Genomic DNA, 16,096 nt, shown 5'->3' with positions numbered 1-16,096 from the left:
ACATTTTATACAATTTTTGTATATTTAAATTCCCAAATAAATTTCATAATTGATTTTGATACCACATTTTGAGCTTTGAAAATGTGTCAATGTAACAACAAAACTAAAGTCAAATATTATTGCGTACTAAATTATTGCAATATCAGAAATAATGAAAATTCAGAGTGAGCAATATCAGTTTTGAATGACTGGAAATTTGTTCAGAGTAAGCCTCTTATTTACTCAGTGTAGTTCGCTTTGTTTAGTTAGCTCATTAGCATGAACCAATGTTTGCTTTCTTCCATCTCGATTTTGTATTTGTGTTTTTTCGAGGAGTAATCTCATGACCATGGACATGGCAATGACCGAAAATGGCAAGTTGTTAACGGTCGCAGATTGTCGTGTTTGGAAGAAAATTGTTGGCTCTTAGCCGCTGGGAAATTCATGGAAAACATGTAATGAACTGGGGTCGAGAAATTACTTTTCAAAAGCTTTAAAAGTTTATCTGATGCTAAAAATAGAAAATATTACCAGTAAATATTTTATATAATTTCTAGGAAAAATGCTATTCTTGTTAATGACGTAAAATGTGAATGTATAAATATATATCCACCCATAAATGTTCTGTATTGAATATAAAAAAACTATAGGGGATTTTCTAGTTAAATAATGATGTCTTAACCATAAAAATCAGGCATAAATTAATGGAAGTGTCATTAAAGAACATCAGACAGCTACCAAAAAAACTAAAAAAGACTGGCTGATATTCTGCAATTGGTCAGAAGTCATATATCACACTAATTCTCACTAGACTTTCCACAAGCTGTCTGGCTCTGACGAACCTTTGACTCATCGATCGAGTCGAAATCGAATGGAAAGATTTAATAATAGTGCATATCAATTAGGCGTTGCTTAGCACTTCAGCTGGACATCTGGGTCATGACCACTAAGGAAATTTCTACGCCAACTCTCTCGAAACGCGACTCGCTCATTAGGCCGAGCAGTAAAAAGTGTCTAATTATTGGACAGCCAAAAATGTGAGGCGAAAGTGTCTTGAGACAAGATCAACGCCCACAATCACCTAAAGGTTCTGGCCATCAATCTTTCTTTGAAAATTTCGACGGGGAATATCGTTTTGTTTCCCAAATTGCTAAGGCCAAAAAAAGAAAGAGAAACTGTAGTGAAGATTATTTTATTCAAATTAATTGATTTGTAGAATACGTCAAAAAAATGAAGATTAAATTCTTGATATAAGTAGGAAAAAACAATAAATAGTAAGCCAAAGAAAACTTTTACATTCATTATTTTTTAAACATATGAACCAATAGAATAAAACAGAAATGTAGTATTTTTATTAGAAGGGATAAATCAAAGAAAAAGTCAATCAAATGATTTTTATTTGAGCTCCATTTCAGACAAAAACATTTACTTAAGCCCCTTAATCCGCAATTAATATATCACTTAGCTAATAATTTATTCTGTGATTTAAATCACTTTATAGCAGACAAAGAATATTTCTTAAGCTCCTTTCGCCCCACTTTATTTCTCTATTAGTAATTAATTTATTCAAGGATTTAATTTTCCTCCGATGCGGAAATTCATAAGTCGTGGCTTATTTAGCACTCAAGCCGCTGTGTGCGCTTTATATGCGACTTAAGTGCTCAGCAGTTCCTTAAGCAGTTCCTGTCAAACAGTGCACCCACTCCAATATAGCATAACAATTACAATAACAACGGCATCAATAACGATAACCATACGAAAGACACCCGCACTCGAGATATACACACTGCCATATAATGCGCTCAGTCCGACTGAGCTCTTCTTTGTGCTTGTTGATTTGGTTGATTTGGTTGATTTTGTTTAATTTTGTTTTTAATTTTGCGCCTTTCGTTGTTGCTTGTTGCCATTTACAGAAAAGCAGTTCGAGCATTTCCAGCCAGAGCAGCAACAATTCGAACTTAACAACTGCAACACAGGCGAGCGGCAACACCCACAGAAGTGCGGGCAAAATAAGCCTACATGCAATTGTGGGACCAGAGTCATCATCATCATCATTATCGCCACTGTCAACATCATCATCGTCAGCGGTTTGGGCCAAGCAGGCTGACTTATATGGCCAACTCCCAGGCGGCGTGGGTGGTGCTGGTGTTGCTGGTGGTGCTGACGTAGCTGTGGCACCGCCAACGCAGCGTCGTGATTTGGAAAGTTTCCGGCATTATAACGATGACGATGCCGACGACGCCGACGATCTGCGGTAAGTGTGCACAGAAATTTCTGGCCATTAGCCGATTGGCCCCGAATCCAGACACATCTCATTGCGAAATTCGATTCTCCTCCCCAGGCTCACCGCCCGTCACCAGCGTCGTCAGCAGGTGTCCCAGTCGGTCTACGCCCCGCCATTGCCCTCGATCGTGGCCTCCACTCTGCTCCAGCGCTCCCGCTCCATATCCACGGATGATCTCAGCAACGACTGGGAGCGAGAGGATCCCGCCGAGCAGCCGGTGGGCGAGTGGCGCCGGGTCAGCAAGCTGCGTCGCTCCTTCCAGTCGCAGGATCATTACAAGAGTCCCACATCCCTTGCCCCGCGTCCCGCGCGTCCCCTGGATCTGCCGGGCAATTCGGTGAGCGTGGCCCGTTTGCGGGCGGAACTGGAGAACGGACGTCGTCTGCACACGGCCATGCGGAACAATCACGTGGATCTGGCCGCCCTGGACACCATATTGAACACTCCTTCCGCAGCCAAGCCCACGGTGGCCAAGAGGAACACCTTCCTCACGGCCGAATCCCTCCAAGAGATTCGCGGCAAGCTGAAGAAGCTCTCCGACGAGAGTCTCTACAAGGAGGACTTCCTGGCCTACCACCAGAAGAAGCCAGTGCTGGTGCGTGAGATCAGCGAGGAGAAGGTGGACCCAACGCCACCGGCATCCACAACCAACTCCGCCTTTCGACCCGTGCACAATACCCACAGCCTGGAGAGTCGCCAGCGGCAGAAGGACACGAGTTCCAGTGAGTGGCACCTGCGGCGCAAGTCGTACGGCTTCGAGAAGATGTCGCCGCCGGAGGATAAGAGCATCTTCCGGGTGGATGCCTCCACGGACAGTGGGTTGGGCAGATCGGGTGAGCAACTGGGCAACTGGTCGCCCACGGAAAGGGAGCGCGAGAGGAACGAGAGGAATGCGGCGGCCCACCAAAACAATGGCGGTGGGGGGACCATCGTACATTTTGGCCGTTCCCGGAAACCCATTCCAGCATCCAGTCCCACGGAAGGGGAGCTCAGCAAGCGGCACTCGATTGCCGTGGAGGAAACGTGGCGCGATGTCCGCAAGACCTCGCAGGTGCATGTCAATGGAGTGTCCAGCTCCACCAACACCACCACTCACCACCTGACCCACAAGGGCAGCGCCCAGAAGCGAGTGGAGTTCTGCAAGACGGAGGTGCACTTTGCCGCCGAATCGGGTCGCGTCAATATCGTGGAGACCGACGGCAAGCCGCCGCCCACGCAAAACTTTCGCCGACGCCGCCGCACCACCGCCAGCGGTCCGCTCCAGAGTCTGGTTAAGTCAGCCAGTGCCGGCGGTGGTAGCAGCACCACCAGCACCACCACTCCAAGCAGCGAGGTGACCCACTTTGGCGACGAGCCACAGCGCCGCAAGACGATAGCCACCAGCACGGTGGCCTACCGAGCCACGCTCATGGATCCGCCGGAGGTGGTTACCCAGCCAGTGAGTATACTTAATACTTATAATTAATCGTTTAGAAGTATTAACAAAACTAGGACCAACTAATAGCACTAGTTGCTAGGGCCATCGACTATCCAGATCGCTTTTATATAGCTGTATTTTATGACATTAAATACAATTTTGTCCATTTTTGTATCAATCTTAAAACTATTAAAGGCCTTTTCTGTTTTACCTTGTAAAGACATTTTATCAAATCCATTCAATGCTAGCACGTTTTTTTGATAACAGTAACTTTTTAATAGCATAGAAGACAAACAAATTTTAATAGAAACTTTAATCCTTAAATAAGTATATTCCATTGGTATTTAGTGTAACTTAAACTATGAATTTTTCGTTGGCTTAATTTATTTGATATATATATTTATCAATGAGTTTCTTTTTTTTATAAAAACTTAATGTCATTTTTCATAGGTCGATTAAAACTTTTTAAAAACTTAATATTTATGGAAGTAATATAAAAATCTAAGCTATATAATCAAATTGCCGGGACAATATAATATCTGACCAAACTGTTAATTATTTTGTAGCATATCAGCTTTTATAAAGTAAATCAATGGGAGTTTAATAACATAGTTAAAAATTTTTTTCTTTCAGATTTCTAGCAACAGCAATAGCAGTATCAGCAGCAGCTCCCAAGTGACAGTGACTACTGTGGCCAAGCCGGTGCATGAACCACGTTATAGCCTGATGGAGTCCACTTCGCGGAACAGCTACACCTCCACCAGTGGTGTGGACACCACGGACAACGAGACGGATGAGCTGTCCAGCATTCGGGGCATCCTTAAGAACAAGCCCGTCAAGCCGAAGCCCTATCACCTGGGCGAGAACATAGAGAGCGCCGATGTCCTGTGGAGTGTGCCGACCATGAAAGTGGATCGGGAAAGTCCCTCAGCTAGGGATAGTGGTAAGTATTTTGGAGTATTTTTAAAAACCCTTCTCTTTACTGATTCTTTCACCAAAAGGAACCACCAGTGACTCACCCATTAGTCCCAAGTCGGTGGCCGAAAGGATTCGCATCGTAGAGCAGCGCCAACAGCAGAAGCAGCCATCGCCCTCTGGCAATGGATATTCGACCAAGATCAATGTGAGCCTGGGCTCGGAGGAGTGGACAGAACCAGGTTGGCACTTGCACTTTCACTTATTCCTAAGTATACTTAGTTGTACATTTGATTAGCTAGTTGGAATGCCTGTAGTTTGTAGTACCTTTTGTCTACTGAAATACGTTGTTAGATCTGGTCTATCTGGGTTTTAGCCATGGACTCCTCCACTTGACTCGAACTCTCTGTACTCTGAATTGTATTTTTAATGCATGTTGTGAACACTGACTGCCGCTTCTCTAAACCACATCTAATGCTACATCTAACACCACTCGCTAAGCTCAGCTCGATAACCACGCTCTAAAAAAAAAACAAAACAAAAACACCATGAAAGAAACATGAATTGCCAACCAACGACACTTTCCGCACATTTCCCACACAGGCACCGCCATGCATCATCCATCCAGCTCGAAATACCGCCAGTTCCGACGTCCCAGTGCCCAGGAGCTGTTGCTGGAGGATCTGCGCCAGCATCAGCGCATCCTGGACGAGGGCCTGAAGTCCACCTCGCTGATAATGAGGACCATGCGATCGGCCAGTGAATTCGATGAGGCCATGCGTCGCCTGAGCATAGCTTCGATTGAGTCCGCCCTGGTTCAGCCGACGATCGTGGTGCCCACGCCCATGCTGCGATCGCACAGTTACCAGGAGGAGGGCTCCTACTCCTCCTCCTCGCGCCGCCCCTCCACCGTGTCCACCACCTCCATCACAAGCAGCGATCTCTTTGGGAGTGCCCTCTACGATTCCCTGCCCCGAACTCCGCTGGCACCGCCACGGCTCAAGCTGCTCGGGAACACCCAGATCCCGGTGAGCCAGCAGTTGACCCAGCTGCGCAGGCTCTACGATGCCGCCGAGCAGGATCAAGAGGACAGTGCCGACGAGGAGGTGAAGCGCTACTTCCGGGACAGCAACAGTGACAGCGGAGGAGGCACCCAGGGCAGCTCCTCGCCGGACCAGCAGCCGGCGGAGCTGTTCAAGGGCAGCGAGTACTCCAGCAGCTGGAGTCGCCTGAAGGCCAAGCGAACCATCTGGAAAATCGAGGCTCAAGATCAGATCCTGCAGCGAGCAGGTAAAGCCTGCTTCACCACAGAGAAATAGAGGGTTGAGTTAGAGGAGTTCAGTCTAGGGATCAGACCAGGCAGATCGAAAAGAATAACACTTTTTTTCAAATTTGATATCAAAATTCCAATTTATTTTATATAATTTAGTTTTAAGCATAAGTCCCAAATCATTAATTTTATATCCGTAAGCATATAAATAGCAGTTTTTATAAAATACGTCTATTGTTAGGCTTTTTTAGATGAAACAACATCCAGCAACATAATTGAAAGTTATTAAGTCTTCGAGCTATTGAATTGAGTTTACCTATACGAATACTTTCTATTGCCAATAAAACTAGTTTGACTCATAGAAACTTTAAGTAAGTGATGTTTGAGTAATAGAAGTTGGATTGTATTAGTTTTACATTTTTCCAGAGAACCAATTAAAAATTTTGGCTCGCGAACATAAAATACTAGTAGATAAATGTAATAAAAAAGTTTCTTATTTATAATCAATGAAACTCGTATTCATCACTTACAATATTTAATACAGTTCATAACAACGTAATAGTTTTTTATTCTAGCCAATACTACGTTTAAGTTTCGTTACTGAAAATAATTTATTACCATCTTATATTGACCTATAATTTGTAATCTCTATTTCAGATCTTCCAAAATCGAATGTGATGAATATAGCTCTCCACGCTCCCCGAATCGAGAAGCCCAAGGCCACGCCCCCCACCCTGCGAATTGGCCAACTCATTCCGGTGGCCAAGCCGAGGACCCTGTTCATTCAACCGCAGGTGCAGTCACAGGCTGCCACAGACAATGCCGATGAATCCGGCAGCGAGTCCTTGAAGATTGTGAAGGAGGCACGCGGTGCTCGCAAATTGCGTGAACATGAACTCTCCTACTTTGGAGTGCAGCAGAAGCAGCAGCAGCAGACGAAGATCTCTACGTTGACCAGCTCGAATCCCCGAAGAACACTGCCAAGTCGCAGCAAGGTGAGCCACAGCGACGAGGTCACCAAGGCCAACACCACGACCACCACCAAGTGGCAACTGCTCAACGACCGACCTGACCTGCTGAGGCACAGTAGTCCTCAGGAGAAGAAGAATGCCCCGACCAACGACTTCGATTTGGATGATATGGATCTGGATGGGGAGGACGATGAGGAACACTGCTACGAGAACATCGCCAACGAGCTGACCACCACCTTCCGGGTTAAATCGCCCGCCCACTCCCCGGAGCGATCCAGATCCCCTGGTGGCTACGAGCGGAAGAGCGACCTGCAGCGAGACGCCCAGATCTTGAGCGAAATGACCCGCAACGCTGATCAGACTTTGAAGGTAAATATCGTGGAAGAACATAGTGCCTTCCACAGGATCGAAATAAGTATGATTTCAAAACAGGAACCGAAAATAACCATCATTTGAGGCTTTTATTGTGAACAGTTTAGCTAACTGGAGGTCAAGTGACGTCTTGGACTTAGAGAATTTGTACCAATGGACAATTATTGGTCCTTTTTAACAATTAATAACAAATATTAGAGATTTATAATACATATTTAGTGACAAATTTATTTAAATAACTTAATAAGATAAAATATCATAATATTAATGAATTCTTTTCCATGTTCACAAATTATATGAAACAGAAACACAATGCAAATTGTATTTTAGTTGTTTTTAATTTTATGTTTAATCTTTTTTCAACCCATTTACAATGATCACATATTTTTATTAAATTGAGCTTTGTTTAATTTTCTATTAATCAAGTGATTTAAGGGTTCTTAAAGAATATTATTTAAATTTATTTCTAAATATCTAAGCAATACAATTTGATATTCAATACTAATTGAAGATAAGATTAAAAAGATTCGAAGAGGAATTAATAGTTAATAGTTTGTTGTAATTGTAAAACCACCTTTTACTCGACAGGCTCTCTCCGATGAGGCAGCCATCAAGGATCAGCGGCGCAGATCCTGTTCCCTGCAGCGTCGCAGTGCCAAGCCGCTGGAGACCATTGACGAGAAGGTGAAGATATATCCCCAATCGATGGGCGTGGCCCGTGGAACGTTCGCCTCGGAGGCGCGTCGAAACTCCCGACAATCGACTCCTTCTCCCTCGAGGGCTCGCAGCTCTTCGCAGTCCTCCATCGAGTGCTGTCCACGGGATCGATCCCGCTCCAGTTCGCGGGAGTCGATGACCCATGGCGGCGGATCCTCGGACGATCAGGTGGCCACCAAGCAGCGGGCCGAACGTCTGCGCATGCGGACCCCCAAGCGAGAGAAATCCCGTCATGAGCCCATCGAGGTTCGAATCAACCGGCATAGCAGCAAACCGAGGAGCAGTTCAAGTGCCACTGCACAGGGATCATCTTCCTTGGAGTCCAAGCGAAGCTCACATCACAGTCGCCACAGTCGGGAGGTGGATCACTCCAGTGAGACCAAGACCTCCTCCGGCAGTCGACTGGCGGATGAGAGTCGTCCACGACAGAGCAGCCATCGGGATCGGGAGAAGGAACGGGATCGAGAACGCTCCCGAGGCACCGAGAAACATCGCGAAGAACTCACACGTTCCAGGGGTAAGTTATAAAATACCTTCCTCCCTTTCAACTCCTCACAATGAATCCAATCGAGTGAAAGGATAGCCCGGTTAATGTGATCGTGTCTCTTGCAGAACTACTTGTTTTGGGCTTGCTCATTATGGGTGCCACACAGCCGCAGAGGCTGAGCAAACGTTATAGGTTCGCCAGATGAGTTTTAGTTGATCAGATCAGATCAGTTAACACCTTAATTACACATTGAACACAACAAATACATCACTCTGATCTGACGATCTTAGTGGGAGGACTATGAATTGTCTTCTTAGGTACACATAAAATCGGAATATGCTATTGTCAGTAATAACCATAATGCAAAGGATAGCATTTAATGTCCCTGACAGTTTCATTTTCAGGATTTATTCAATTATCGAAAGCACTTTGTCACACGCACAGAGAAGTCTAACACAGTAAACATTTATAATCGTTTCAATATAATTAAACTAGCATTCAATTGAATGACTTAAAAATATATTTTTGTTCTTTTACAAATAGTTATACATTTTTTTTTTTTACTTAATACAAAAATACATAATATTGTTTTCTTTAACACATTGACCCCCACAATTATTTAAATATAGCTTAAGCACTCCAAAAATTGAATTCTAGACGTAGACAAAAACATATCTTTCTATTCTTTAAAGTTGTAAAATCCATACCCAATTAATAACAGCACGAAGATTAAATAGTCTTGTTCAGTATTTTTAAGTTTGTTAATCCATAAATTGTAATTGGCTTACTAAACAAAAAAAGGAAAAAATTTTAAATATCTTACATTTTTTGTTTTATTGGGGCAGTGTTAATGCCTGACCCAAATTACCATTTAATATTTATTGAATCTGAAACTGACAATACTCCATCATATCCCGGTACAGGTCACTCCAGTCGCTCTAGGCACAGTGAGCACCCGACGTCGGGATCCCGGGAGAGCAGTCGCCCAAGTAAGACGAGATCGAGTCGCAGTAGCCACGACTCCACGACGGCACACAAAAAGTCCACAACGACAGCCACGAGCACGACGGCAACAGCCAGTTCGAAATCATCGAAAAGCACCGCGCATAAACCATCAGCCAGCACCACAACAGCACTAACCACGCACAACGAACTGACGTACGTATACGTAACGAATTTAGCCCATAACCAAACCAGCGAGGAGGCCACAGGGGAACCAACTGAAGAAGAGCCTGCCAAAGAGGCGGACTACGCGAGTATCGATGAGGTGGAGGTGGATGTGGATGTGGAGGTGTCCAAAACTCCAATGCCACCGCCGCGCAGCAAACGCAAGAGATCCCTGATCCCAGTGCCCGTGAATCAGCCCGCCAGCTATGAGTACCGCACCAAATTGCAGATGATACCGCCCAGCTATTCGAATCAGTCCACTTTGCGGTGTCGCAGCCTGGCCCACAAGAAGCACTCTTTAAAGGCCACCCAGTCGACCAGCTCGAGCTTTGCCTTTCTGCCCTATTTACCCGCCAAGCGGAACTCGAGTGTTAGCCATGTTTACGATAACTATCTGCTATATGCCACAAGTGAAGATCCGGTCAAGGCGGACAAACTGCGGCCATATCAAAACAATCTGAGCAATGAGCATGCGCAGCTTTTTGGCGGCGGCGGAGCCGGTGCGGGGGCGGTGGCCAGGGAAGGGCGTGGCCGCCTGGGCGGCTGGCCAAAGCGGCTGAAAATGCGGCAGGTGCGCAGCAGCGTGTCCACCCACCAGCCCTTCGGCATCTGCACATGTTCATAGTCAGCGCGGGAGAAAGCGAAAAATAAAAAGAACCAAAAATATATAGTCCCTTGGCTGCCAGGATCTCGTCACAAATATATGTACACACCCAAATAATCCCAAATGCACGAATACGTTTGATCCCACTGCCGGCCAACAGCGAACTGCATTCTCCTAACACCCAAAAAAACACCCAAACCACCACTGTGTTCCCTACTAATACTAAAACCCCACAAAAATAATACTCAAGTGTGAGAGATTTTCGTTGTTAATTTTGATTATTATTTATTTCGGAGCGCACACAATCAAAAACTCGGCCAAAGCACACACGCACAAAAAGAAAGGGCCTGTCTGGGTTCTGTTTTTACTTTTCACAGCGTAAGCGTTTTTCCAAATTTCGTTTTCTTTCTTAACCCCCAGTATTGCATGTTGGGTTTGATGGGGAAGTACGAAAAGTGGTTTGGCATGGGATATAACTATTTTTTATTTAATTTCCCAACTTTCAAATTGTAGCATTTAATAGAGACTTTTATTTTAATCAAAAAATAAAACCGACTAATACACTTACGAAAATATTTTAACAACCTAATTCTCTATTTATTCGATTGACCTCGCATGTTTGACTACTATTAATAAACTTACTCCACGTAAATTTCTAACCTCATGCACACTCCGCTCTATCAGTAGAATATCAACTCTAAAAACTGACTATGAACATGTTGCTGGAAACCAGAAAAAAAGAATTCAACCGAAATCATCAATGAAATTGGAATTAAACAAAAACCGAAACACAACATCAAACAGCCTTGCTCTATTCTATTTCTCCTTAGCAACTGGATCTACGTAGTTGAAGTAGCAATTTGGAAATACTATTCTTAGCAAAAAAACAAAAAAAAAACAGTAGAAAGACTATTAAAAATGTAGTAATAATTAGATAGGAAATGTATATCTAATCGGGTATTTTCTGTCCCCGCAGACACGGTAAAAGCACACTGAATGGACACCACCATCATCAGCACCAGCACACAAGCAGCGGCAAGCATCCAGGATCTGGACATGGTCATCGGGAGCAGCAGCCACATCATTTGCACAGCCTGACCACTTCGTCGATCGCCGCTAGCAGACATCAACGCGATCGCCACGGCAAGGATAGGAAATAGTTATGGGAACTCCGGCGAGGAAGCAACGAACTACTAAAAATAAAACAAACTATATATAAACTATATTTACATTTACATAATACGTACTAACACCCGAACGACCAACCCAATTCGATGAGACTTTATTTTGGTAATTTGCGAAATTTTCTGGCATTGTGAAAAAATTTCAAACAAATTATTCGAGGTTGATGGGGTCCCAAAACTAACCGATTGACTAATATTCGATATTGCAAAATGTGACTTTGAAAATGTTCCAGTTCCCAGTTCCTGTTCGCATTTCCACACATTTCCCCCCTCCCACACACACACACACACTTATACTCGCTTTGGCATTGCACTCAAAATTCAAGTATTAAAATTATGCCAGCAGTTCCCCAAAATGAAACTAAAAACTAAACATATAAAATAACAAATGATACTCATATATATTCTTCGATAGCATTTAGTATACGACAAGCAAAAGTGAATGAAAATAAATATAATACATTTTTCAATTATAAATTTTGTTAAACCATTGACTTTTATTTTTGTGTGGTGATTAAATGGCACGTGAGCTCTCTTTTAAAATTTTCAAAATAACCATAATTTAAGTAAAAATAATTTGCTTATGTTATTTATAGTTTTCAAGACAAACAGAAAAGAAATATGGTAAAGCGGTAAACATTGCTTATACGCCCCTAACAACTATGATGTTATAACTCTACGTTTGGGATTCAAAGTGAATAAATACAAAAGTTAGATAAACAATTTATGTAAACAAAATACCGTAGCTTGATATTGTGATAAAATGAAAAATATCGCTCATGCAACCAGTGAAAATAATGGAAAAGTTCTCTTTTCGCAGACCCATGCTAACTCAGAGAAAAGCTTTTTCGCAGCTTTTCAGCCAAGTATTTCATTATATATTTTACTTTTTATCACTAAACTCACACAGACCCACGCCGTGATAGGTAATAAAGCTCATGGGTGCTCGTAATAATAATCCTCTGTGAGCGTTCCGGTAAATTGAAACGGCTCTCAGTTGTTGTCCAACTGCCGTCACGTCCAACTAAAAGTGTCCACAAATTCTGTGCCGTGAGTAAAATGAAAGAAAACTGATAAACAGAAAAATAAAGTTACAGTGCAACATGTTTCGAAGGGGCTACTGATAAGAAAAATGCTTACATAAATAAAGCAACGAGAGTAGCATTTTGGGGAATATACTTCAATACTCCACATAACTATGTCTTTGAACGTGTGATGCGATTTGGGACACCTGGTGTGATACATAAATGAGTCATCGATCTGATAGGCAAAGAAACCCATAGCATTTGGTTTTTCTATCTATCTGCATTATCAGACCAAAAAATAACGAAAGCAAATGTATTTGTGTCTTCGATCAAGTTGAGTTGTGTTAGCACCTGTATTGATTACTGTCTAGTGTTCTTTTGTTAACAAAATGAGTCACAAGAATATTAGGCACAAAGTTCAAGACCTCTAAATTTATCAACATTTCTGTTTTCAGTCGATCAAGTCTGTATTTAATTTGTGATAGTCAATTCTGAATTGCAAACAAATGTTTTACAAGTTTATAATAATTTTATAAGTATTACAGCGAAGAAGTCACATCAAAATTCTACAAAAAAGAATGGGGATTTATAGAATAAATTTGAAAATTTTAATAGAAATTTAGAAAGTCTTTGTTAAAGATTAAAGATTAAAGATTAATACTTAAAATGCAGTTAAGAAATATTCAGAAACAAATTGGAATGTAAATATTAATTTTAAAAATACAAATTTCAGTTTCATTTGTATTTTGTTTAAGCTATACAATAAACGTCAAACTTATTCTATCCTATTCTATCGTATCTTATCGGTTAGCATTATGGTTTATCTTGTCTGAAATGGAGGTCTAGGCAACACCAGCACATACAAAACATCAGCAGGTAGTTGACCACATTTGGCTTAAACAAAAGCAATTTGCCATATCATTTACTGATAAGTAAATATATATATAGTTTTTTACTGATTAGAAGTGAAACCACCCTTTGTGTCTTAGTTTGCACTGCAGCACACTTTATTTGACTTTCGAAATCGATACGGAACGGTTGTGTATAATTTTCTACTTGTCCAAGAAGTTAGTCAACCTCTTCTGGTTCTTTAGACTTTTATATTTTATAATAACCTTTAATACCACTGATTTTTCAGAGCTTAAACTAAAATAAACAAGATGTCGCTTTTAACCGGCAGCGCCAATGCGGTGAAATACACGCTCTTTGGATTTAATTTGATCTTTTTGGTAAGTAAATAACATAGTTTTGCTTGGATGAGTCACTAGTAGCAGCCCACTGATAAAAAAAAACTGAAGATTAGATTGGCCAACGATTGATGTCCATTTTGCAATGGGGAATCACCTCGATCAATTTCATATAATTAAATAGATGCCTTACACTATCATAAACAGTTTCATGGTAATTTAAGTAAGCTAATACATTTGGGTATGTGATTTTTGAAAATTATTTTAAACTTATTATGTCCCTTGACTTGTAAAACTCTTTTGGTATTTGTAATGATACCAAATAACATAATTCTTATAGACCTTACTATAACCCCTTTAAATTCCTGCATTCCATTCAAAGAACGTCAAGACAATGTCCGTAAAACCTGAAAGCACTATCTTATCTTTTTTGCTATCAACTGTCTACATAAAATACGAATTAAGTTTATAAATTTTAATGGATCAGTAATGAAAGAGATTCCTGGAAATAGTTAAGCATTCGAACTAAAGCTTTGTAAATATAATAAAAGCTAAATATAATTAATTACCAAACCAAAGATCAATTAAAGAGTTGCTTGTAGGCTATGAGAATTATCAGTTATTGATATCGATTGTTATACTCATCCAACCAGATCACCGGCATTATTCTGATTGCCGTGGGAGCTGGCGTTGGAGCCGTCTACACGGGCTATGAGCTCTTCCTGGCCGGCAAGTTCTTCTCGATCCCCACGTTCCTGATCGTGATCGGATCGTTCATCATCCTGATCTCGTTCTTCGGCTGCTGGGGTGCCCTGAAGGAGAACTACTGCCTGGTGCTCAGCTTCTCGATCATGCTGGCCATCATCTTCATCCTGGAGCTGGCTGCCGGAATCAGTGGCTATGTGCTGCGCAACGATGCCTCCAAGCTGATCGAAACATCGCTGACCAACTCGCTGAAGGAGTATAATACCTTTAATCGGAACCCGACCACTCGCCTCTGGGACGATGTGCAGCGGGACTTCCACTGCTGCGGAGTGAACGGCTTCGCGGACTGGAATACGGTCTATCCCAACGGCTCGCTGCCCATCTCGTGCTGCAGCATTCCGGTGGGTGCGGCGGGCACCTTCAACTGCACCGCTAGCACCAGCAGCGTGGAAGACCGCAACGAGAACGGATGCCTCGACGGCTTCTCCCAATACATTGCCGCCCACGCGGTCAGCTTGGGGGCGGCGGGCGTGGTCATTGCCATCCTGCAGGTGAGTTGAACTGGTCCTTGGAGAAGCCTCAAGGTTCCTCTCTGTCGGTCTAGGTATTAGACCTAGACCGACTGCTACATAGAATTTATTTTCTATATTTGATAGACTTTATTTTGCCAATATGTTACAGAACAACTGCTACAGAAAATTATTTTTTTATATTTGAAAGACTTTACTTTGCCAATATTTTACATCACAGATATATTTCTCCGCAAATTTTAAAAACTAAAATCAATTAGGTACATTTAATTAATATCTTAACAAAATACTTTAAAATTCTTCTTAATCTTTTTTTATTTATTTTTTTAAATTTAGACAAGGACTACCCTTATTATTCCATATTATATTTTCTAATCACAATCAACAACAGAGATTATATGCCATAACCCTTGAATTGTAACCAACCTAGTCTAATATCAAACTAATTGTATGTTTCCTCCTTTTCTTTCCAGTTCTTCGGTGTAATCTTTGCCTGTTATATTGCACGTGAGATCAAGATCCGTAACGGCATTACTGGCTTTATCTAAGTCCAGAAAAACTCGATTCTGTGAGTTTCGGAAAAGGTGCTAGAGGAGCCAAATCCCGCTGTTTATTTTTAAGACATTGCTAAATTCTATGGATGTTTTTAGTTTAATATTGACTTTTTCTTCTGCTTAAATGATTAAAGATACACACTTATAAACAAAGTTTTCTACTTTAAAGGGTTTAAACTAATATGTATTTTATACGTGCTTTGTTTCTTTTATTTCTTAATCTATTTGACTTACTGGGTCGATATTGGTCGGATTTTAGAAATGCAATCTTATCGTTCTGTTATAAATGGTACTATATTGGGCACTATAAAGTTTTAAATGCGTTGCTCCGAGTTCCATTATCACTTAAATACGCCCACTCACATATTACCTAAATACGGTCAATTGATAAAAAAAATATTGCGTTCTTATAATTAGAAAAAATTGAGTAATAAATTTAAGAATGAGTGAGTTTTTGTAAGAATTTCCGTCTAGTAATTTATTATATTGAGTCCAGATAAGAATGACATACATTTTATAAAATTTGTTGGAAAAAAACTATTAAAGCTATTGGCTTTAAAGTTTATCACTCTTACGTACTGCTGCCTTCGATCAGATTATTTATTTTAACTGGCATATTGAACAATGCCTTAAACTTATAATAAAAATAAATGTTATATTTTCAAGTACCTCATTCATTAGTGAAAATAGGGTTTTTATTGTAACATAAATGGTAAAATAAATTTAAG

General features: G+C 41.5%; 2 protein-coding genes across 13 annotated transcripts in view; both read left to right on the top strand.

Moving 5' to 3' along the window:
- Positions 1-11,854, top strand: part of LOC108040765 (uncharacterized protein DDB_G0284459) — a 40,957-nt gene extending 29,103 nt beyond the window's left edge. For 5 of the 11 annotated variants that reach the window (XM_017118360.1, XM_017118359.1, XM_017118358.1 and 2 more), the window contains exons 4-12: positions 1,893-2,233; positions 2,321-3,701; positions 4,314-4,623; positions 4,682-4,837; positions 5,199-5,885; positions 6,523-7,205; positions 7,797-8,442; positions 9,336-10,561; positions 11,160-11,262. In XM_017118360.1, coding sequence (XP_016973849.1) covers positions 1,893-2,233; positions 2,321-3,701; positions 4,314-4,623; positions 4,682-4,837; positions 5,199-5,885; positions 6,523-7,205; positions 7,797-8,442; positions 9,336-10,204 — 5,073 coding nt within the window. In that variant the 3' untranslated portion in view covers positions 10,205-10,561; positions 11,160-11,262. Of the gene's footprint in view, positions 1-1,892; positions 2,234-2,320; positions 3,702-4,313; positions 4,624-4,681; positions 4,838-5,198; positions 5,886-6,522; positions 7,206-7,796; positions 8,443-8,537; positions 8,605-9,335; positions 10,562-11,159 lie in introns of those variants that run through there. The other 6 variants (XM_044459601.1, XM_044459597.1, XM_044459600.1 and 3 more) reach the window with 5 other exon arrangements.
- Positions 11,855-12,317: 463 nt separating this feature from the next.
- Positions 12,318-15,566, top strand: LOC108040787 (CD63 antigen). Of its 2 annotated transcripts, XM_017118396.2 has the most exons (5): positions 12,356-12,417; positions 13,382-13,459; positions 13,531-13,621; positions 14,233-14,835; positions 15,288-15,566. In XM_017118396.2, exons 3-5 carry the CDS (start codon positions 13,553-13,555, stop codon positions 15,360-15,362), a joined length of 747 nt encoding a protein of 248 aa, XP_016973885.1. In that variant the 5' UTR covers positions 12,356-12,417; positions 13,382-13,459; positions 13,531-13,552; the 3' UTR covers positions 15,363-15,566. The 2 variants fall into 2 exon arrangements, with proteins under 2 accessions (XP_016973884.1, XP_016973885.1); XM_017118395.2 differs by lacking the exon at positions 13,382-13,459 and having other exon boundaries at positions 12,318-12,417.
- Positions 15,567-16,096: the final 530 nt, after the last annotated feature.

This window comes from Drosophila rhopaloa, unplaced genomic scaffold, assembly GCF_018152115.1.
Source record: "Drosophila rhopaloa isolate 14029-0021.01 unplaced genomic scaffold, ASM1815211v1 contig_2, whole genome shotgun sequence".
NCBI classification, from domain to species: Eukaryota; Metazoa; Arthropoda; class Insecta; order Diptera; family Drosophilidae; genus Drosophila; species Drosophila rhopaloa.
This window is presented reverse-complemented; position numbering and strand designations above follow the sequence as displayed.

What these genes read in the sequence shown, in the direction of transcription:
- LOC108040787 (XM_017118395.2), top strand. Translation starts at nt 13,553, where the DNA reads ATGTCGCTTTTAACCGGCAGCGCCAATGCGGTGAAATACACGCTCTTT. An exon ending in GATTTAATTTGATCTTTTTG is followed by an intron (nt 13,622 to 14,232) that starts GTAAGTAAATAA and finishes TCATCCAACCAG; the next exon opens with ATCACCGGCATTATTCTGAT. An exon ending in TGGTCATTGCCATCCTGCAG is followed by an intron (nt 14,836 to 15,287) that starts GTGAGTTGAACT and finishes TTTTCTTTCCAG; the next exon opens with TTCTTCGGTGTAATCTTTGC.